At 53.7% G+C, this 21,081-nt stretch overlaps 3 protein-coding genes across 3 annotated transcripts in view; all 3 read left to right on the top strand.

The window, feature by feature from the left end:
* The first annotated feature begins 3,966 nt into the window (after positions 1-3,966).
* Positions 3,967-5,921, top strand: APOC4 (apolipoprotein C4). The gene is made up of 3 exons (XM_082676981.1): positions 3,967-4,124; positions 5,212-5,353; positions 5,586-5,921. The coding sequence occupies exons 1-3, from the start codon at positions 4,049-4,051 to the stop codon at positions 5,749-5,751; spliced, it is 384 nt and encodes a 127-aa protein (XP_082533107.1). The 5' UTR covers positions 3,967-4,048; the 3' UTR covers positions 5,752-5,921.
* A 413-nt stretch (positions 5,922-6,334) lies between these two features.
* On the top strand, positions 6,335-7,980 carry APOC2 (apolipoprotein C2). Its single transcript, XM_082676980.1, has 4 exons — positions 6,335-6,417; positions 6,843-6,918; positions 7,089-7,248; positions 7,567-7,980. Exons 2-4 carry the CDS (start codon positions 6,864-6,866, stop codon positions 7,655-7,657), a joined length of 306 nt encoding a protein of 101 aa, XP_082533106.1. The 5' UTR covers positions 6,335-6,417; positions 6,843-6,863; the 3' UTR covers positions 7,658-7,980.
* Positions 7,981-12,147: 4,167 nt separating this feature from the next.
* Positions 12,148-21,081, top strand: part of CLPTM1 (CLPTM1 regulator of GABA type A receptor forward trafficking) — a 28,277-nt gene continuing 19,343 nt past the window's right edge. The window contains exons 1-2 of the mRNA XM_082676680.1: positions 12,148-12,253; positions 17,823-17,935. Coding sequence (XP_082532806.1) covers positions 12,182-12,253; positions 17,823-17,935 — 185 coding nt within the window. The 5' untranslated portion in view covers positions 12,148-12,181. The remainder of the gene's footprint in view (positions 12,254-17,822; positions 17,936-21,081) is intronic.

The raw sequence follows: 21,081 nt of genomic DNA, 5'->3' as shown, positions 1-21,081 counted from the left end.
ACAACTCTTCATAGCACTATTATTCATAATAGCCAAAAAGTGGAAAATAGCCAAAAAATACCCATCAACTGATGAATGAATAAATAAATCTATACAGTGTTTGTATATCCACCGTATATCTGTATAGGTACAGATACAGTGTATACAGTGGAATATTATTCAGCCATAAAAAGGAACAAAGCACTGGGAATTCCCTTGTGGTCCAGTGGTTAGGACTCTGAGCTCTTACAGCCGAGGGCCCAGGTTTGATCCCTGGTCTGGGAACTAAAATCCCATAAGCCTTGCGGCGAGGCCAAAAAAAAAAAGAGAGAAAAAAAAGAAAGGGGGATCAGAGCACTGACACACGCTACAACAAGGATGAACCATGAAAACTTCATGCTATGTGAAAGAAGCCAGTCACAAAAGATCACTTTTTAAAAAAAAATTTATTTAATTTTTATTTTTGGCTGCATTGGGTCTTCGTTGCTGTGTACTGGCTTTCTCTGGTTGTGTCGAGCAGGGGCTACTCTTCATTGTGGTGCACGGGCTTCTCATTGCAGTGGCTTCTCTTGTTGTGGAGCACGGGCTCTAAGAGCACGAGCTTCAGTAGTTGTAGCATGCGGGGTCAGTAGTTGCGGCACACGGGCTTAGTTGCTCCGCGGCATGTGGGATCTTCCCGGGCCAGGGCTCGAACCCGTGTCCCCTGCATTGGCAGGTGGATTCTTAACCACTGCGCCACCAGGGAAGCCCCAAGACCACATGTTATATGACTCTATTCATATGTAATGTCCAGAACTGGGTAATCTATAGAGACAGAAAGCTGATTAGTGGTTGCCCTGCCTTGGGGAGAAGCGGGTGGGAGTGAGGGTTAAAGGGTGTGGGGTTCCCTCTTGGGGTGATGAAATGTTCTGGAATTAGATAGTGGTGATGGTTGCAAACTTTGCAAATATACCAACAATCATTGAATTGTACACCTTCAAAGGGTGACAATCATGGTATGTGAACATCTCAATTTTTTGTTGTTGTTTTTTGGGTTTTTTTGAATATCTCAATTTTTAAAAAATGAATGGAGATCTTCCAGACAAAGGCAGAAAGAAGAGATCAATGAGGGGACAGAGCAACCTCTCTTCCACCCCACCCCCCCGACTTCCCTGCCACAACCCAGAGCAGCCAGGGAGGTGAGTGGTGAGGGATGCTGGAAGGGAGGTGGCTGCAGGGATTCAGGGGAGAGGGGATGGGGTCCAGACTGAAGCAGGGACCCTGGCGTGGAGAGAGTGATTCGGGAGTCTGGTGGTGGGACTGACGATCTTGTGGACACAGAGGTGCAGGCTCAGAGATGCTACCTGTCCCCAGACACCCATGCTGGGGTCTCAAGGCCCGCCGCTCCCAACCCCCAGTCCCTCCTTGTGACCTCTCTGCCCCCACCTCCCAACTGCTGTTGTTTTTGAGCTGCCTCTGAGGTCCACCCCGAACGACCTTCAGCCCATTCCTGCCCTGGATAACAGATGGGCAAACACTGCAAGCGGCAAACAGCTCATGCTGACCTTGGAGCCAGGGCAGGGTCAGAGACCTTTTCCCCCTCCCCCGGGCCCACCCAACCCTGGCCCTGCTTCAACCTCTTTCTTGCCCTCTAGAATTGGGGTGGGGAGGTGAGGGCAGAGGTCGTTTCTGGCTTAGCTAGCCAGAAACGGCTAGCGAAGTATGAAAGGGCTGGGTTCAGATTCACCACTTGGTGGCTGGGGAGCCCCACCCCCACTGTCTCAGTTTCCTTATACGTAAAATGAGAATGAAAAAGATGCCCACTTCATAAGGTCTGACGTTAATTCAGTGAATTCGTGCGCTGAAGCCTTGCGGTGGCATCTGCTGTGTAGTGAGCGCGCGGGAAACACAAGCTTAATGAATAGCGGCTGGCGTTGGCAGCACGGCTCTGCTGCACGTCTCCTGTTGCTTGAGGCACTTTAGGTAAACGACCTGCTTTACTCTCCTGTGTAGGAACGTGACTCTGGTTCCTGGACGGAGAAACAGGCCCAGAGACATCAAGTAACATACACCAGGTCACACAGCAGGAAGGAGGTGGAGCCGGACTGTGAACCCAACACCATGCTGCTTCTCCTAACACCATGCAAAGTGGGTGTTCCCTTTTTCTTTTGTTATTATGGTAAAATACATAACATCAAGTTTACCATTTTAACCACTTTTAGGTGTACGGTTCAGTGGCATTGACTACATTCACAATCTTGTGCAACCATTACCACTATCCGTTTCCAGAATGTTTTCAGCATCCCAAACAGAAACTCCAGGAGATTTTATTTTGCTGATTAGTGTCATTGAGGAACTCCAGGGAGCATTCGTTGAGCAACTGCTGTGTGCTAGAGCCCACGCTGGGGCCATTGGAATGGACAGCATTCTTCTGGAAGCCTCTGGATTTGTCCTGTACAATCATCCAGGTTGTGGCCAAAGTGGGGTTGTCAGATTCACCACATAAAAATATGGGACGTGGGACTTCCCTGGTAGTCTAGTGGTTAAGAATCCGCCTTCCGATGCAGAGGATGAAGGTTCGATCCCTGGTCGGGGAACTAAGATCCCACGTGCTGCAGGGCAACTAAAAGCCCGCGCGCCGCCATGAAAGATCCCGCGTGCCGCAACTAAAACCCAAGGCAGCCAAAAATAAATAAATAAATATTGAAAAAATATATAGAATGCCTAGTTAGATTTGAATTTCAGATACACAACAAATAAATAAGAGTATAATTCCCAAAGATTGCATGGGACATACTCAGACTAAAAACAGATTCATGGGACCTCCCTGGCGGTCCAATGGTTAGGACTCTGTGCTTCCACTGCAGGGGGCACAGGTTCAATCCCTGGTTGGGGAAATAAGATGCCGCATGCTGTGCATGCCCCCCCAATTTTTTAAAATAAATCAATTAATTAAAAAAGATTCATTATTTATCTGACATTCAAATATCACAGGGCGTCCTGTATTTTATCTGGCAGCCTTAGAGCAAGGAATCCAGCCCATGGTTCCCTGGCTAAACTGTGCACCCTGGCTCATGGCTGGGTCCTCTGGGAGAAAAAGGCTCATTTTCTTTCTGGCTGGTGTTTGGCCCAAGCCTGATGTTGACAACCTCTCACTAATCTCTCCCTCACAGGGCCTCACCCAGCCTTCATGTGGACTCTGGGAGGTAGGCACTTACTACCATCCCCATTTTACAGATGAAAACACTGAGCCCAGAAAAGTGAATGCATTTGCCCTGGTCACGCAGTGAAGGTGTGTCTGGCCCTGCAGTCCAGTGGCCAACGGATCTCAGAGACAAAAGAAATAATGATAAACAGGTCTGATCTGTGAGCACTTGTGTTGCCAGACTCCACATTAAGAATGCCCTTGAGGACTTCCCTGGTGGCGCAGTGGTTAAGAATCCACCTGCCAATGCAGGGGACACGGGTTCGATCCCTGGTCTGGGAAGATCCCACATGCTGCGGAGCAACGAAACCCGTGTGCCACAACTACTGAGCCCGAGTGCCACAACTACTGAAGCCTGCGCACCTAGAGCCCGTGCTCCGCAACAAGAGAAGCGACCGCAATGAGAAGCCCGCGACCCACAACGAAGAGTAGCCCCTGCTCGCCGCAACTAGAGAAAGACTGCGTCAGCAACGAAAACCCAATGCAGCCAAAAAAAAAAAAAAAAAGAATTTCTCTTGTTCTCACATCATTTAATTAACGTCCTAAAGTATGGACTGTGAGCCCATTTTACGGAGGAGGGAACTGAGGCCCAAAAGAGGGGCTGTCACACGAGGTGGAGCCAGAATTTGAACCCAGTTCAGCACAGGAGGCTAATCCTCCCCTGTCAGTTTAGGGTGGTGGGAGGATAGGAAGGAGAAAGGAAGAAGGCCAGCAGGGGCGGGCATGGCCTCGGATCATCACCGTCACCTGGGCCCCTCTCTATCTGAAGTCCTTGCCAAGGGGCGTGGGGAGGCGGCCAGGGGAGGGCTCTGCTCAGCGCAGCCTCCCCCTCCCCCAGCTCAGAGAGCTGAGCACAGAAGGACAGAGGGACAGAGGCCCCCAGAAATGTTGTTCCCTGGATGCAGGTCCCGGGCCCTGTCCTCCCTCTGCTTCTGTGTCCTGGTCCTGGCCTGTGTCGTGGGTGAGGAGGAGTGGGTGGGCGGGTGTGGGGACCCCGATGCAGCATGGGGTGTGAGTGTGACCGGCTGTGAGGCGTGCAGATGCGCGTGTGTGTCTGGGGGTGTGTGTCACGGGCGGCCATGAGTGAACAGTGTACACGGGGTTGGTACAGATGACAGTGATCGTGGATATGCATTTGTGCGTGTGTCAGCAGACGAGTATGCAGTCATGGTAAACATGTTAAGTCTGTGAACATGCATTTGTATGCTTGTGCGCACATGTGTGTCTTTAGGGGGTATTTATGCAAAAGATTTGACAGTCTGGGCATGTGGAAGGGTATCTGTGTGTACTGGTGTGTGAGTATGTCTGGGTTCTGCACATGTATTTAAATTGTGTGTATATATATATATGCAGTGCATCCGATGTGCAGGAAACCGGTGCAAGTGCCTTCTACATGTTAACCCCTAACTCTCACAATAACCCTATAAGCTAGGACCTGTCATTATCCCATTCTACAGAAGAGGAAACTGAGTCTTGAAGAGGTTAAGTCATTGGCCAAGGGCACACCACAGGTCACATGGGTGCCTCTGTACACATGTGTACCCGTGTACCCGTGTGATGGCTGGTCTCTGTAGGTGAGGCTTTGCCCAGGTGCATGGGTGCTGGACAGACAGGTGTGTGTGATTCCTGGCAGAACCCCTGGCCCACCAGCCTGACATATGGCCTTGCCAACCTCCATCCCCGGGGACATCCTTCACTGCCTGCGGAGGTTGTTCAAAACGTGCGGGAGTCACAGGAGAACGGAGGGGGCGGCAAGATCAGGAAGTGAGGGAGGCATCAGGAGCGGGGCAGGGGGCAGAGAGGCGGCGTTACAGACTGAGGGAGGAAACCCCAGGCAGACGCAGGGGTGACGGGGCTCCCGGGCACAGATGGTGAAAGGAGATGACCGCTGGCTGAAGGGGGGGCGAGGGGCAAGAGGGACATAGAAGGCGATGAGAGGACCGGCAAGGGGCCACCAGGAGCCACGGTGACGGTGAGCATGGAGGGAAAAGGAGATGGAAGGGTTCTGGGGTCCCAGCCGTCCCAAGTTGCCCTCTGATCCCATCTAGCATGTCAGCAAGAAGGGCCTGGGGGAACCTCGAGCCCCCCGCCAGAGCCGGCCAGTAGTTCCTGGAGCCTGGTTCCGGGCAAGGTGAAGGAGTGGATGGAGTCACTCGTGACAAGGACAAGAGAGAGTTGGCAGTGGTTCTGGTGTGTGTGCACAGAACGGGGCTGGGGGCCTGAGTCTGAGGGAGGAGGGGCAGGGCCGGAACTCGTGGGTTCCCAGGGAGCAGGACAGGGCGGGGGCAGGGCTGTGACCCCTGGGTCCCAGAGGGGTAGAGGGTAAGAGGTGAGAGCAGGGACTCCTGGGTCAGAGGGAGGAAGGGGTCAACGGGGCAGAAGTCTCGGGGGGTAGCTGGGCTCTCCACTGTGATGTCCACAGGGGCCCCAGGGCCTTCCAGGGCTTTGTGCAGACCTTCTATGATGACCACCTGGGGGACCTGGGTTCCCACACCCAGGCCTGGCTCCACAGCTCCAAGGACAGCCTCCTGAACAAGGCCTACAACCTGTGTCCCCAGCTGCTCTGCAGGGACAGCTACTGGGATTAAAGTGTTCACAACCTCTGCAATAAAGAAGTTCTCCTCTGTCCCTGTCCCAGTCCCTCCCGGATGCTGCCAGAGATAACCCCACCCCATCTGCCCCCCGGAGGTTAAGGAGTAGAGGAAGTGACAACACGAAGTGACACACGTGGCAGGGGAGCGACAGTGGGGGCGGGGGAAGGAGTGGGGGCCGGTGGGGGGGGAATGACCCTGCTCCCCCAGTGCTGAGACCCACCACTGCAGGCTTGTGGGCGGCGCAGAAGACCTCAGGCTTCTCAGTTTGGGGTGGAGGGTGAAGGCTGGAGACCAGGCAGGGTTAACAAGCCCCCCAGCGGCCCCTCCTTCAGCGCTCTGCGTTCACCTCGCACGGGATGGAGACCCCAGGCCTCATGCCTGGCGGGCACCCAGAGCCCCCATCGCCTCCACACTCCCCACCCGGCCTGTCTCTCTCAGCGGTGACTCTTCAGAGTGGAGGCTTCCTGTGGCTTGACCTCAGGGATGTCACTGCCCTCTCTGCCCGCAGCCTCCCCCCCACCCCCCACAAGCAGTTCTGTTGGCCAGGACTTTGGCCTAGGCGTTGAGGTCGGGGTGGTGGCTGTGAAGGGGTGGACCTCAAGCGCTATAAAGCCTTTCTCTGCCTGATTGGAGCTGGTGAGGACAGCCTGCCAGAGTCCGGTAAGAGAGGGACATGGCGGGTGGGGGACTGCAGGAGGTGACCAAGATTGTTAGAGCAGAAACTGCGAGAGTCAAGATATTAGATTCCAGTGATAGAATCGTGGAATTTAGAGTATTCCATGCCAGTCCAGCAGTGAGGACTCGGGGCTTTCACTTCTGCGGCCGCGTTTCAATTCCTGGTCGGGGAGCTAAGATCCTGCAAGAGCACAGGACTGCCAAAAAAAAAAAATTAAGATGTTACAATCAGCCATCGGGAGTAGCATCAGAGAATGTTAGGAAGTGAGGCCCAGGTCAAGCAAGTCAAGCCATTAGGGGTTTGACTCAGGTGGGGGGGAGGGGGAGAGGGGGTCCCAGGCTGGTATCCCTGAGCGCAGGGGACCCTAGGATTAGACACCTCCAGTGGCCCTGTCCCACACCCTCCTCAGCATTCCAGGTCTCCTGACACCATGGGCACCCGATACTTCCTGGCTCTGTTTCTCATCCTCCTGGTGTTGGGATTCGGTGAGTGTGGTCAGTAGGAGAGGAGGGGTTATGAGGGGAGGGATAAGCCCCAAGCATCTTCCCAGCCCAATTCTTGTCTGGCCCTGCCCCTGCCCATTCCTCTCCTTCCCCGCTTCATTCTCCCCCTGCTGCAGGCCCCTCAGCTCCCCTAACTCACTCTCCTCCTGCAGAGGTCCAGGGCGACCCTGTACCCCAGCAAGAAGAGACTGCCAGCCCTGCCATGCTCACCAAGGTGCAGGAATCACTCTTAGGTTACTGGGATCTAGCCAAGGAAGCTGCCCAGAAGCTGTACAAGAAGACATACTTGCCCGCCATGGATGAGAAAATCAGGTATCACCGGCCTCCCACCCCCACCCCAGGAACAGGGACTCCCAGCCCCCAGCCCCTTCTCCCTCAGACTCAGGAGTCCAGGTTCAAACCTGGACCTGGTATCTCAAGGCCCAGAGATCTCAGCTCCCAGCCCCCAGTCCCAGTAGAACCTGGGATTCTGAGATGCCAGCCCTGTCCTACTTAGGGATCCAGGAGTTTGGGTTCTAGCCACGTTTTCCCACAGGACACGTGATTCTGGGCCCCAGCCCCTCCTCCCTCAGACCCAGGAGTCCCAGCCCCCAGCCCCTCCTCCTCAGCCCTTCTGTCCTTTCTCCCCAGGGACATATACAGCAAAAGCACGGCAGCTGTGACCACCTATGCAGGGATTTTTACTGACCAGGTCATTTCTCTGCTGAAGGGAGAACATTAACAGCTGGGCCCCCAATCTCGGGGGGAGTCCAGAACCCAGCAACCCCTTGGGTCCCCTGATCTATACCCCATCCCACTTCCTAGCAACTCTCAGCGTCCTGCTCCCAACTCTAGCCTGACTTCTTATCAATAATAAAAAAAAAAAGCCAAGTTTATTCTTCTGGATATGGTTGCTTTTCTGAGACCTCAAGGTCAAGATGGAGGATCTGATGCTGTCCAGCCAACATTTATTGAGTGTCTATTCTATGTATATTGCCCTAACCTGGTCAATGGGAATAAAGAGGTGAATAATAATAATGAATAATCATAACAACAATAATTGGAGACTGCCTTTCACCAAGGTCTGGCTTTCTCTTCTTTTTTTTTTTTGGCCACACTATGTGGCATGCGTGGTCATTCCCTGACCAGGGATCGAACCCATGCCCCCTGAAGTGGAAGCACAGAGTCTTAACCACTGGACCACCAGGGAACTCCTGGCTTTCTCATTTATAAAATGATAAATGGATATAGCTAATCTGCAGTGGACTCTGGCCATGTCCGGGTCCTGGGCTGACACTTTGAATGTGCCATCGCAGTGAGGTGTCCAGTGGCCCTGTGGCAGAGGGGAGAGCGGTGCCCATGAGTCATTGCTGAGCGTGGCAAGGCAGCGCCCAGGTTGGCTGAGACCCGAGAGGACAGAACTGTAAACGCTGTGCTCTGTGCCACTTCCTATACATTTGTCCCACGTGTATTTATTGAGAGAAAACCAGGTGCTGGAGACACAGCAGGGAAAAGACCTGCCCTCACGTGGCCCCCGCAAAAACGTACTGATTGGGTCCTGACCCAGTTTCACACGTTTTTTGTTTGTTTTAATTTATTTTTGCCTGCGTTGGGTCTTCGTTGTGCGGGGGCTTTCTCTAGTTGTGGTGAGCAGGGGCTACTCTTCACTGCGGAGCACAGGCTCTAGGTGTGCGGGCTTCAGTAGTTGTGGCTCGTGGGCTCTAGAACGCAGGCTCAGCAGGTGTGGCGCACGGGCTTAGCTGCTCCGCAGCATGTGGGATCTTCCTGGACCAGGGCTTGAACCCGTGTCCCCTGCATTGGCGGGCGTATTCCCAACCACTGCGTCACCAGGGAAGTCCATCACATGGTTTTATTGATTACCGTTTTGTGGTATGCTTTTTAGCTGTTCTCTTCTTATTAGCAATAGTAATAACACTTCCTGAGCTCCTACTCAGGGCCAGGAGCTCTGATCCATCCTGAGCCACACATAGAGAGGCTGAGGGGGTGGAAGGCAGAGGATGAACAAGAGGACCCATGGATAAGATAACTTGAGACAGCAATGTGGGCCATGAAGAAAAGGAGAGGAAGTGAGTTCAAGATCTGGGGGTGGCCACCTTGGGTTGGGGCACAGGGAGAGCCCTCTAGAGGACCCAGCTGGGCTGGTCACAGGGCATGCGTCACAATGCAGTGTGGTAAGGACTACTGTTGATGGCAAGGAGGGGGAGGGGAGTACTCACTTGGCTCCCAGGTCTGAGCAGATGGAAGAGGGTATCTGGGCAGTGGGGGATTACAGGCCAAAAGCACAGGGTGCAAATAAGAGCAGAGGCCCTGCAGTCTGAGAAAGGACAGTGCTGGGGCACATGGTTAGATGGGCTAAGAGCCTGGACTCCTGCATCTGGAGGGAGTAGAGAGTGGTCCTGGGCCGCCAAGTCCTATGGGTGGGGCTATTGGCCTCTGAGGATGCGGGGCCTCTATTCTCCTAACAGACTTGGCATTAACTTCCAGCCAGCCTTTTCAGTACTCTTGGGGCAGTTTTCCCAGGTTCTGGGGCTGGGCAGCTGTGAATCTAGCAGAAAACAGGGGCCTTGGGGAAGTGTTGTGAGAGATGCCCCCAAGTCCCCAGGGCCTGGGAAGAGCTGAGGTTGCCAAGCCCAATGGGTGATGGGGAGGGGGGAACCCTGGAGGAACAATCCCTGCTCTGTCCACTTGTTTCCCACAGACTCAAGCCAAACCAAACCACTGCCCAGGCCAGTTCTGCTTCCAACCAATCCTGGTGTACCTCCCAGACTCCGCCTTCCTTTCTCAGGCTCCCAACCCCAGTCCCACTCCCTTCAGGACCCCAGGAGTCCAGGCCCCAAGACTCCTCCTCCCCCAGAACTCAGGACCTCCAATCCATTCTCCTCAGGACCCAGAAGTTCAGGTCCCCAGCCCCCTTAGAACCTGAAATCCCAGCCTCTGGTTGGTGTTGGGCGTCCCCTAGTGGAGCACAGTGTGGGTCTGGCCTGTGATTCACTTAACAGTTAGTAGGAATGGAAGAGTTTACTTGGTCACTCAGCAGACATAGGGGAGGGCTTTACAAGGGCCCCATCTGAGGTCACAGTCTAGCTAAGAGCCTCTAGCGTTCCAACAGATCAGGACTCTGCGGTATATGAGACAGGACGTTAGGGGACCTAGAGCTGAGAGCAGAGATGGGGTAACAATGAAACCGGAGAAGATGAGCTTCAAAGCCCCTCACCTGCCTGGGCTTTCTGTGGTTCTCTATTTATATGTGTACGTGTAATTTTGTACTTTTAAAAAAGAAGCCCACAAAAATCTCAATCTGCCCATCTTCTGAGGGACTTCATCAGTATGTTCATTTCATCCCTAGACTTGAAGACTGGGTCTACAATTTCACAGAATCGTTATTACTGTCATTGTTGTCTGTAAGAGAAGGGGACCGGGCAAGTTTTCTTTTAAAAAAAAATTAATTAATTAACTAATTACTTAATTTGGCTGCGTTGGGTCTTCGTTGCTGTGCGAGGGCTTTCTTCGTTGGGGTGGGTGGGCTTCTCACTGCGGTGGCTTCTCTTGCTGCAGAGCACCAGCTCTAGGTGCGGGGCTTCAGGAGTATGGAGTTCGCAGGTTCTAGAGCACAGGCTCAGTAGTTGCGGCACGCGGGCTTAGTTGCTCCGCAGCACTTGGGATTTTCCTGGACCAGGGCTTGAACCTGTGTCCCCTGCATTCGTAGGCGGATTCTTAACCACTGCGCCACCAGCGTAGTCCCGAGAAGTTCTCCAAGGTTTCTTCTTGTCCTTGTGTTGGTTCACAGAGGTAATTCATTCATCTTTCCCACTCAAAGTTTCATCCTTTCACTCGGCAATCATGCCCTGGGACAGTGCTGGAGACACACCCATCTCTGTCAGTGATGACACAAAGTGGGCAGGGAGGGGGTGGGTAGTCCAGGGATCTAGGAGGACTGGGAGGCGGTGCCCCGCCCAGTCTGGGGGCCAGGGAGGAGGGATAATACTATTGAGCTGAGACCGCGAGGAAAGTGGAGGATTATCAATAGACAGTAAAATGATAAATAAATAATTAAAATATCTCTATGCAAAGCCTGCTCTCCTTTTCAGATAATATGTAAAGTTCATAATAAAAGTGCGTGATACTGATCACTTAGCCCCACACGGAGAACCCGGGCCAGGTGTTTTATATTCTTGATTTCACTGGGTCTTCCCAATAACCCGACGGGGCAAAGGCGGAGAGGAATAGCGGGTACCATTATAATGCCTAGCTTATAAAAGAGGAAGAAAATGAAGCCCAAAGAGATAGGTCACTTGTCCGGGATCATTTAGTCGGTCAGTAGCACAACCAGGGTCTGAACCCAGGTCAGACTTCCACCCAATTCATTGATGAAGGTTTAAAAGCCGCTGAGTCTTCTGTCCTCTCTGGGCCTCCATAATTCCTTCTCCGGGCCAAGGGTCTTTCAACACGTGTCCAAGCCCGGAGCTGTAGGAAGATAGCTAATGAAAAAGTACGGAGTTCTTAGAGCCCTTGAAGCCGAGGCCATAGCCGCGAGGTTTACTAGAAAGCGGACCGCTGAGGGAACGCGCATGCGCATTAAACTAGGCGGCCCGAAAGCTTAGGGAGGGGCTGACAAGGTCCGATTTGGAAGTGTGGTGGCGTGAGAACACTGAAGTAGTAACTAAATGCACAGAACTATAACCTAGGGAGACTTGTCGGAGGAAAGGGCTGTGTTACGAAGACGGGTCTGAAAGCGAAGCCACCGACCAAAGATCCTGCCCTCCGAGTCTTGGGTGCGGAGGCCAGGAAGGTTCCTTTAACGCAGGAGGGGCGTGGTTCAAGTGGAGCGTCTCTAAGAGTTACGGTGGCCGGGAAAGCTCAAGAACTTGGAACTTAAAGAATAGGCGGGGCAAAGTGGACAGAATGACCCAGGAGGTTTGTATAACTGGAAGAAGCGGGTTATTCGTGGGGGCAGAAAGAACGCAGGCTGTGGGAAGCGTACATGTTGGCCAAGAAAGCCCTGGGAGTTCGGGGCATGCAGTGTGTCTACTACGCGAAAACAAACAGGCTGCGACGCGACGGAGAGTACGGTGGCCTGCTTGGTCTTTTCATAGACTTTAGCGGTTCCTGAGAGGCGTGGCTGAGGCGCTCTTGCGGGTTACGGTGGCCGGCAGGTCGGGGAAAGCGTGAAATCTCGCGCGATCGCGCTGGCGCCGTCGGGGACGGGGCGGGGCTGGCGGCGGGGGCGGGGACCCGGAGCGGGAAGATGGCGGCCGCGCAGGAGGCGGACGGGGCCGGCAGCGCCGTAGTGGCGGCCGGGGGAGGCAGCTCCGGTCAGGTACGGAGGCCGAGAGGGGCCTGAGGGGCTCTTCCCCACCCGGGGGGCCTCCCACGGGGCGTGTCCTGCCTCTTTTCACAGAATCCTGTGCACTGGGGGCTCCTTGCCCATAGGGACCTTGAATACCGGGCCCAGGTGGGGCCGGGCAGCCCGGGAGGCTGGACAGTGTAGGGAGCGGGGCCCTGTTGCGCGCCGGGTCCCCTGCATGCTCGCGCCGGGCGGCCACCAGGCTCGTTGCTCGAGCTGAGGACACAGTGGCGCGGAGGGGCGCAGACTTGTACCCAAGCGCCCTGGGTTCTCGACTCCGTGATTCCAGGCTGCAGGACAGTTCCTAGAATGGGCTGACGTTCACGGGGTGCTCTAGGTGTGGGCAATGATTGATTGATTGGGAGTTTTCTAACTCTGGGGAAGTCAGGTAATCATCGTGGATAAGGGCACGCGCTGTGGAGGCTGACAGACCCATTTTATAGTCAGGAATCCAAGGAACAGACAGAGGCGCCTACAGAAGGTCACCCAGGTTAGCTCTGGGATCCATTCCCTGTAGAACTTACCAGCCATTGCTGAAGCAAGGTGGTCGGGACTGAGATGGGTTTATTTTCAGCATAAACTAGTCCTGTGCCGGAATAAGTCCTGGTACTGATGACTTCTGACCCATTGCCACTTGAACTAAACTGAGGCTGCAGAACATACTAGTTCAGGCAGCCACCCTTCAGACGCTTAGGGAATCGATGGAGTGACAGGGAGGTGCTGTCGACCCACCCACTGGGATGTCACTGACACGTGGGAGGCAGCACAGGGGAGAAGAGTGCAGGTTGGGAGGGGAAAACGAAACTGAAGCTGACACTCTGTGACCTTGGAAAGTTCCTTTTCCCCTTCATTTCTCCAGTGGTAAATGGAGGGATTGGATAGGAGGGCCAGCCCTGTGATGGGCCATGAAGATAGCTCCAGCCATGTCCCTTCATCAGTGGAGTGAGAGAGAAGACTGGTGTGTAAACAAAGAATTATAATCCTGGATGACAAGGATGGTGACAAAAAGTCTGTGTTAGAAACTGAGGGAGCCCAGAGGAGGAGCAAATAATATCACCTGGGGAGGACACTAGTGTGAGATTTGTGTGACAGAGCCAGCATCCCTGGTCTGGATCTTTTCAGCATCTTCAGCCAGGGCCTGGCCCTGGGGGCAGCCCTAGGAAATGTTCGTCTCAATCTTTAGGGGCTTCCCAGTCTCGCTGAAAGAAGGTCTTTTCCCCCTCTGCGTTTCTGTTGATTATTGGGTGGGGGGTGATCGGAGAGACTAGGGCTCAGGGTGCCCCGATTGCCCTGAGCTTACAGAGGACCCCTCCCCCACAAGATCTCCTCTTGTCCCACTTCTGCTGAAAATCTTTCAAGACTTACTCCTTTGCTTTCAGGATTAAGTACAAATTCTTTGGTAGATCAAGGCTTTGCATGATCTGCCCTTTTTCCTCAGACTGGGCTAGGATTTCTCAGCCTCAGCACTATTGACATTTGGGGGTGGATAATTCTTCATGGTAGGGGGCCGCCTTGTGCATTGTAGGATGTTTAGCAGCACCGCTGGCCACGCTAGATATCAGTAGCACACACATCTCCTTCCCCAGTTGTGACAACTAAAAATGTCTCCAGATGTTGCTAAATGTCCTCTGGGGGGCAGAATTTTCCCTGCTTGAGTCACTGGACAAGAGGAGCGTCAGCCACCGTGAAGCTCTTTTATTTCCAGGAGTGTGCCTTGCGCTCTCTCTGCACCTCGTAGCCTTTGCACATGTTTCTCTTTACTTGCCTGATCCTTATTAGTCCTGTGCATCTCAGGTGTTCTCTCCCCTAGGAAGCCTCTCTGACCCTCTCAGACTGGGTCAGGGCTCCGACAGTCCCTGGGCTCCTCTGTCCCAGCCCTGCCCACTCTGGGTTGTCACTGTCTGTCTCCTCCAGTGGACTGGGAGCCCCTGGAGGGTAGAGCAGGAACTGTCTTGGTCACCACTGTGTGCCCAGCGCTTCCCAGCTCAGGACCAGGCACAGAGCAAGCCCTCAGCGTTAGTGGAATGAATGGGTCTTGAGGCAGAGGCTGGGCTGAGGTGGAATTCCCATGGGGGATCCAGGCAGTCAGGGAGGATGCCCTGACTTCCTCCCAGCCCCGGCCCAGTCTCGTGGCCTCAGCTGCTTCCTGGGCCCCATAGTGGGTGTTCTGGGGATTGTGTGTGAGAGTGGGCTCATGGGTGCAAGAGCAGGAACTACTTCTTAGTCACTGCAGTGTCCGCAGCCACCGCTGCCCTCTCCTGGCTCATGCGCAGACCCTCAGCAATCTGCTGCCCCAGCCAGCCTGCTCCTCCTTCAGGCAGGGACTCAGACACCAGGCCCACAGCTCTGGTAATCATTGCTTCAGCTAACGTGGGTTGAGTCCCCACTACATGCTAGGCCCCATGCTGATGCTATGGCTATGAACAAAACAGAGGCCCTGCCCTCTTGGAGCCCATGTATTTGTTGAGGGCTGGGAGTGGGGTGGGGTTGGGGACAGGGACAGTGAACAAGGTAAATAAGAAAAGTATACAGCGGTTCGGATGGTGCTAAGTGCCATGGGCAGAACTAAAGGTGGGGAGGAGCATAGGAAGAGAGGGGTGGGGAGGAGGTTGCCATTTAAATACAGTGGTCTGGGAAGGGCTTTCTGAGGAGGTGACATTTGAACAAAGACCTAAAGGAGATGAGGGAGGGAGTCACACATATGGTGGGGGAAAGCCTTTCAGGTAAAGAGAACAGCCAGTGCAAAGGCCCTGAGGTGGAACAGGCGTGATGAGGGAGCAGCAGGGAGGCTGATGTGGCTGGAACTGGTGACTGAGGGGAGAGGGGTGAGAGCAGATGGGCACAGAGGATCATGCCAGGCCTCAGAGGCCATGGTGACAACTTTGCCTGTACTCTGAGGGAAGTGGAGCCACAGGAGAGTTACCTTTTTATTGAAGTGTAACTTAGATGCCGTAACATTCACCTGTTGTCAGTGTAGAGTTCAGTGGCTTTCAGCACATTTATGCAGTTGTGCAGTACAGTCACCACCACCGTGTGGTCTGAGAACACTCCCATCCCTGCAAAACACTCCCTTGTTCCCTTTTGCGCTTTCTCTGCCCCCAGCAGTGTCCCTTTTTATTGCTCAGTAGTATTCCATTGTGCAGCTCCATCACCGGTCATTCATCGAAAGACTTTTGGGTTGTTTCTGGCTTTACAAGTAACACTGCTATGAACATTTGCGTATACGCTTTTGTGTGGACGCCGAGTTCTCGTTTCTCGGAGGCAGAGACCTCGGAGTGGGATTGCTGGTTCGGATGGCAGGGGCACATTTAGCTTTTTAAGTAGCTGCGTATTTTTCAAAGCAGCAGCTCCACTTCTCCCGCCAGCAGTGTACAGCTCTTTCAGTTTCTCCACGTCCTCGCCAGCACTTGTGATTGTCCATCTTTTTGATTACGGGCATCCTAGTGAAGTGGCACCTTTGCATCTGGCTTTCCTTTGCATTTCCCTGGGAGGGTTTCCAACCAAGCTTGTCCACCATTGCAGGTAAGAGAACAGACCTGGGGGCCAGCCAGACGTGAGTTCAAATCCTCGCCCGGCCTCAAGCTTCCTTTTCTTGATCCAGAATCAGCTCAGACCTGCTGCAAACCCTTGCTTGCCCCCCCCACCCAGTGCTCCCATGAGCGAGGCCAGCCCTGAACAAGGGGGCCCTGTGCCTATTCGACCTCGGCCAAACCTTTGCCCACACCTCTTCTCTCCCTTAGACACCCTTCACCCAAATGTCAAAGACAGCTCCTCGGGAGGCCTCCCTAACCACCCGGTCACCCCCTCTGCTTGTTTCCCCTGGAACACTTTCCTGTTTACCTTTGTTAATTATCCTGTTTACTGTTCTGCCAGCACCTTTCCCTCTAGACCCTGAGCTCTGGGAGGGCAGAGACCCCAGAGCTGTGTGGCTACCACTGACCCTGCTGCCCAGCACGGGCCTGGCGCACAGTAGGTACTCGGGAGTTACTTTTATCGACACACAGAGGAAATCTGTTCTACCCTAAACGTACTGGTATGATCACAGCCTGGCCCTTGGGTCAGAGAGCTGAAGAGCCAGAGAGGGAAGTGACACACCCAAGCTCTCACAGCCAGGGACCATGGGACCGGTCCACAGCCCAGGTCTGTCAGACCCCAGAGCCCCACCTTTTACCGCAGTGCTCTTCTGCACTTGGGAGACGAAAGGGAAGAGCTCTTGCTGGTGAAGGGGACAGGAAGTGACAAGTGACGCCTTTAACAGATGCTGGCCTCAGCTTCGTGGCAGCCTCATCTGGCTTTGGGAGCCTCTGTCCCTACTCTTGGGGGCATTTGAAGCCGACAGAAGATGTTGCAGAGGAGCGGGCTTGAGGCAGGAGTCGGGGGACTGGGGAGGCCCAGGAATGGGTGGATTGGTGGCCTGAGTGTTCAGGGCAAGCCCTTCAGAGAGCATTTGTTGATTTCCCGGGTGTTTATTGAGCCCCTGCTCTCTGCCAGCCCTGGGCTGGGCAATGCTCCCACCTAACAGCCATCATGACAGTCCTGGGTCCTGTCTCTTTTTTTTTTGGCGGTACGCCGGCCTCTCACCGTTGTGGCCTCTCCCGTTGTGGAACACAGGCTCCAGACGCGCAGGCTCAGCGGCCATGGCTCACGGGCCCAGTCGTTCCGCGGCATGTGGGATCTTCCTGGATCAGGGCACGAACCCGTGTCTCCTGCATCGGCAGGCGGACTCTCAACCACTGCGCCACCAGGGAAGCCCTGGTCCTGTCTCTTTAAAAGCTGGAGGGTGAGGGGACAACTGGCGGGAGTTGTCACTTCTGAGCTTCTGTTTCTGAATGAAGATTGTTTCTTTGGGAAGTCCTGCCTGACTCCCTGGCCTGCCCACACTCCTGTCATCGTGCTGCCATCATCCTTCCTGAGTGACCCAGACAAGTGGCTTAGGCTCCCTGAGCCCCCGTTTGCTCGGCTGCCAAATGGCGGTGTTCCTAGTTCTGGCCTCACGGGGTGGTCTGTGCTGTGTACATCTCACACACCTCTGTGTGGCTCACAATCTGATTGTATTTTTCTGTGTCTGTCTCACCTGCTAGATCCAGAGCCCCTGGAGGGATGGGCCCCCCACAGGGCTGGCCACAGAGGAGGCGTCAAGAATTGTTTGCCCACGGAAGGACCTTTCAGATAAACCCAAGCCTTGCAGAATCTGACACCTGCCGCCTAACCCCTTCTATGGTGTCCCCAGTAGCCATCTCCTTGCATCCTGGGCTCCAGCCCCAGGGTGCTTTGGCCCATCCTCGGAGTCAGACTGTCTCTCTCACCTTCTTGTCTGCACCTGCTGCTTCCCTCATTGCCTCCTCTGCACCAGCCAACTGGTTATGATTTAGGGCTCAGCTCTGATGTCTCCTCCTCCAGGACCCCTCCCTGACCCCCAGGATGGGCCAGGCGCCCTCCCTGTGGTCAGCCCTTACTGGGCCTCGGCACATGGTGGTGCCTACAACAGCCTTGGCGCCTCAGGATGCATCCTCCCTCCTCACCCTGGCCTCTGTCCCTGCAGGTGACTAGCAATGGCAGCATCGGGAGGGACCCGCCGGCGGAGACCCAGCCCCAGAACCCACCACCCCAGCCAGCACCCAATGCCTGGCAGGTCATCAAAGGCGTGCTGTTCAGGTGAGCAGATGTAGCTTTGGTTCTGTTCATTGAAAAAAGTTCAAGTAAGAAAAGCATAAAGAGGAAGGGAGGGAATTCTCTGGCAGTCCAGTGGTTAGGACTCCGTGCTTCAACTGCAGGGGGCACGGGTTCGATCCCTAGTCGGGGAACTAAGATCCCGCAGGCCATGTGGCACAGCCAAACAAACAAACAAATTTGTTTTAAAAAGAGGAAAGGAAAAAATCACTGAGGATTACCATCATTACTGTACTGCTGGAGACCTTTTTACTTTCTCATAATTCTGGGGGCTGGAAGTCTGAGATTAAGGTGTCAGGGTGTCTGGTTTCCTCTGAGGCCTCTCTCCTTGGCTTGTAGCTGGCCGTCTTCCTGTCTTCACATGGTCTTTCTTCTGTGTTGTCTGTGTCCTAATCGCCCCTTCCTATATGGGCAGCAGTCATACTGGATTAGGGCCCACCCTAAGTAATGACCTCACTTAGCCTTAGTCACCTCTTTAAAGGCCCTATCTGCACATGCAGTCACTGAGATACTGAGGGTTAGAAGTGCAACACATGAATTTGGAGCGGGGCGGGACACAATTCAGCCACAACATCTGCATTACATAAAATTTAGCATTTTAACTATCTTTACGTGCACCACTCAGTGGCATTAAGTATACTGACATTGTTGTGCAACCATCAGACCATCTATCTCCAGAACTTCTTCATCTTCCCCAAACTGAAACTCTGTACCCGTTAAACACTAACTCCTCGATTCTCCCTCCTACCCCCGGCCCCCGGCCACCGCCATTCTCCCTTCCATTTCTGTGAATTTGACTGCTCTGGGTCCCTCCTGTAAGTGAAGTCATACAGGCTGTGCCTTTGAGAGTGGCTGGTGCAGATCCTTTTACACGCGGATGCGTGTGACTGTTCCCAGGTACCGGGAGCACAGGGCCTGCCTTCTGGAAGCCTGGCCTCTGAGTGAGGCCCTGGGGAGCTGCTGGGAGGGCGCAGGGGGATCTATCTGGGACTGGGTTTCTTCATCCGTGGAGCCTCTCCTTTCTCTTCGCCGTGCCACTCCCTCCCCTCCCCCCGCCTCCGTGTCCAATAAGGACTTAGGATTTTCTTATATATCAGTTTCTTCTTTTCATGCTTCAAGCAGCTAGGAATAAAGATTACTTTTATCTTTCCCTTCATTGTTACATGAGAGGCAGCCTATTTTACACAGTTCTACACCTTGATCTTTTTTCTCATTAACACTATATGTTAGAAATCTTTCCACATCAGTACATAAGGGAGCTTCCTTCAGATAGACGTTTTGAATACAGCCACAGTGCAGGCTAATTTCCTTCCTTAGGGCCAGGCGCCACCAAGAATCCGCCCCGGTGGGTGCTGGAAGACCGTCTCCATCTGGAGTTCGTAGATGGGATTCAGGGTTTGTTTTCAGGGGCCTGTGAGCTCCTGAAGCATCAAGCAGATTGCGTGAGAATGGCCTGTTTTGAGAGTAGAGGGTAGAGCCCGTGGTTTTCAGCACTTCCTCCAACTAAACCAGTGGTTACCTGGAGTGGAGGGCGGGGTGGGAGGGAGAGTTGTCGTATGTCTTTTCATACACTTAAAATTTCCCCGTGAATGTAGAATGCCTACTTGGGGTGGGAGGGAGGATATGAGCATTAGGTGAGGGCCAGCCCTGGTGTCCTAGGGCGGGGCTTCCTGGTCTGGGATGCGGGGATGGAGGGCCCACGGTGAGCAGATGTTCTTCAGGGAACTGGGGATCTGGAATCCGACAGAAAGTCCAGTCCAGTCTGCTCCTGGAGACCCAGGAGCCCGGAGTGCGTGGGCCCCCTGCAGGCCACACGCTAAGCCGGGGCACAGCTGCCTGTGGGTGTCTTTGCTCACACTCTTCCTTGGCATATTTACTAAAATGGGAGCCTCCCTTGGAAATGGAGGGGTCCCCAGGAATGGCCAGTTCCAGACCTTCCCCAGCCGTGCGCATCAGGGACCTTCTGGGGTGGTGGGAGGCAGCAGATAGCTCAGCTGGACCATGGCCCCTGAGACCCCGGACCCCAGGGCTCCATGGCTTGTCCAGGCAGAGGCAAGTCCCTGCGCCTGATGCTGCCCTTTGGCGAGGTTTGGGGCTCAGCAGAGAGGCACCCACTCACGCTAGAATTCTCTTGTAGTGTTTTTCCATTCTGAAGTTTTTGGTATGCCTTTTTCCTATGATGAAAATAACAATAATAGCTAACACTTCTAAAACACTTACTGTATGTACCAGGCTCCATTCTAGATGATGTATTATATCGTGTGTGTGTACATATCAATGCATTTAATGCTTGTAGACAAGCCTACGAGGTAAGAAGTGTTGTTATCCCTTTTTTTTTTTTCATTTATTTTTGGCTGCTTTGGTTCTTTGTTGCTGTGCGTGGCTTTCTCTAGTTGCGGCGAGCAGGCACTACTCTTCGTTGTGGTGCGTGGGCTTCTCATGGCGGTGGCTTCTCTTGTTGCGGAGTGCAGGCTCCAGGCGCACGGGCTTCAGTAGTTGTGGCACATGGGCTCAGTAGTTGTGACTCACGGACTCTAGAGCGCGGGCTCAGTAGTTATGGCACACGGGCTTAGTTGCTCTGCGGCATGTGGGATCTTCCCGGACCAGGGCTTGAACCCGTGTGCCCTGCATTGGCAGGCGGATTCTTAACCACTGTGGCACCAGGGAAGCCCTGTTATCCCTATTTTAACTGTTGAGGAAATGGAGGCCTAGAGAGGTTAAGAGTCTTGCCTAAGGTCACCCAGTCGGGAAGTAGGAGAGCTGGGCCTCAGATCCAGATATTGCAACTTAGAGGCTGAGCACTTAACCTCTCTGCTATACAGTTGATCCTTGAACAACATGGGGATGGGGGGGGCCGACCCTGTGTATCCACGTATCACTTACAGTTGGCCCTCTGTACTAGCGATTCCTCCATATCTGTGTTTCCACATCCACGGATTCAACCATCCATGGATCGTGTAGTACTGTAGTATTTACTGTTGAAAAAGATTCGTATAAGTGGTCCCACGCACTTCAAACCTTTGTTGTTCAAGGGTCAACTGTATTGCTTTTCACACCAGCAATCAATAAGTACTTGTCTCATCTAATAATTATAGAGCTGCATGTATCTGAGAGACCCGAATTAACACGAT

This window comes from Grampus griseus (assembly GCF_964374135.1).
Source record: "Grampus griseus genome assembly, chromosome: 19".
Lineage (NCBI taxonomy): Eukaryota > Metazoa > Chordata > Mammalia > Artiodactyla > Delphinidae > Grampus > Grampus griseus.
This window is presented reverse-complemented; position numbering and strand designations above follow the sequence as displayed.

Bases quoted from the DNA above. Each gene is read 5' to 3' on its own strand.
- APOC2 (XM_082676980.1), top strand. From the start codon at position 6,864: ATGGGCACCCGATACTTCCTGGCTCTGTTTCTCATCCTCCTGGTGTTG. The intron at 6,919-7,088 runs GTGAGTGTGGTC...CTCCTCCTGCAG, and splicing joins CCTCCTGGTGTTGGGATTCG to AGGTCCAGGGCGACCCTGTA. The intron at 7,249-7,566 runs GTATCACCGGCC...CTTTCTCCCCAG, and splicing joins GCCATGGATGAGAAAATCAG to GGACATATACAGCAAAAGCA.
- APOC4 (XM_082676981.1), top strand. From the start codon at position 4,049: ATGTTGTTCCCTGGATGCAGGTCCCGGGCCCTGTCCTCCCTCTGCTTC. The intron at 4,125-5,211 runs GTGAGGAGGAGT...GATCCCATCTAG, and splicing joins GGTCCTGGCCTGTGTCGTGG to CATGTCAGCAAGAAGGGCCT. The intron at 5,354-5,585 runs GTGTGTGTGCAC...TGATGTCCACAG, and splicing joins GAGAGTTGGCAGTGGTTCTG to GGGCCCCAGGGCCTTCCAGG.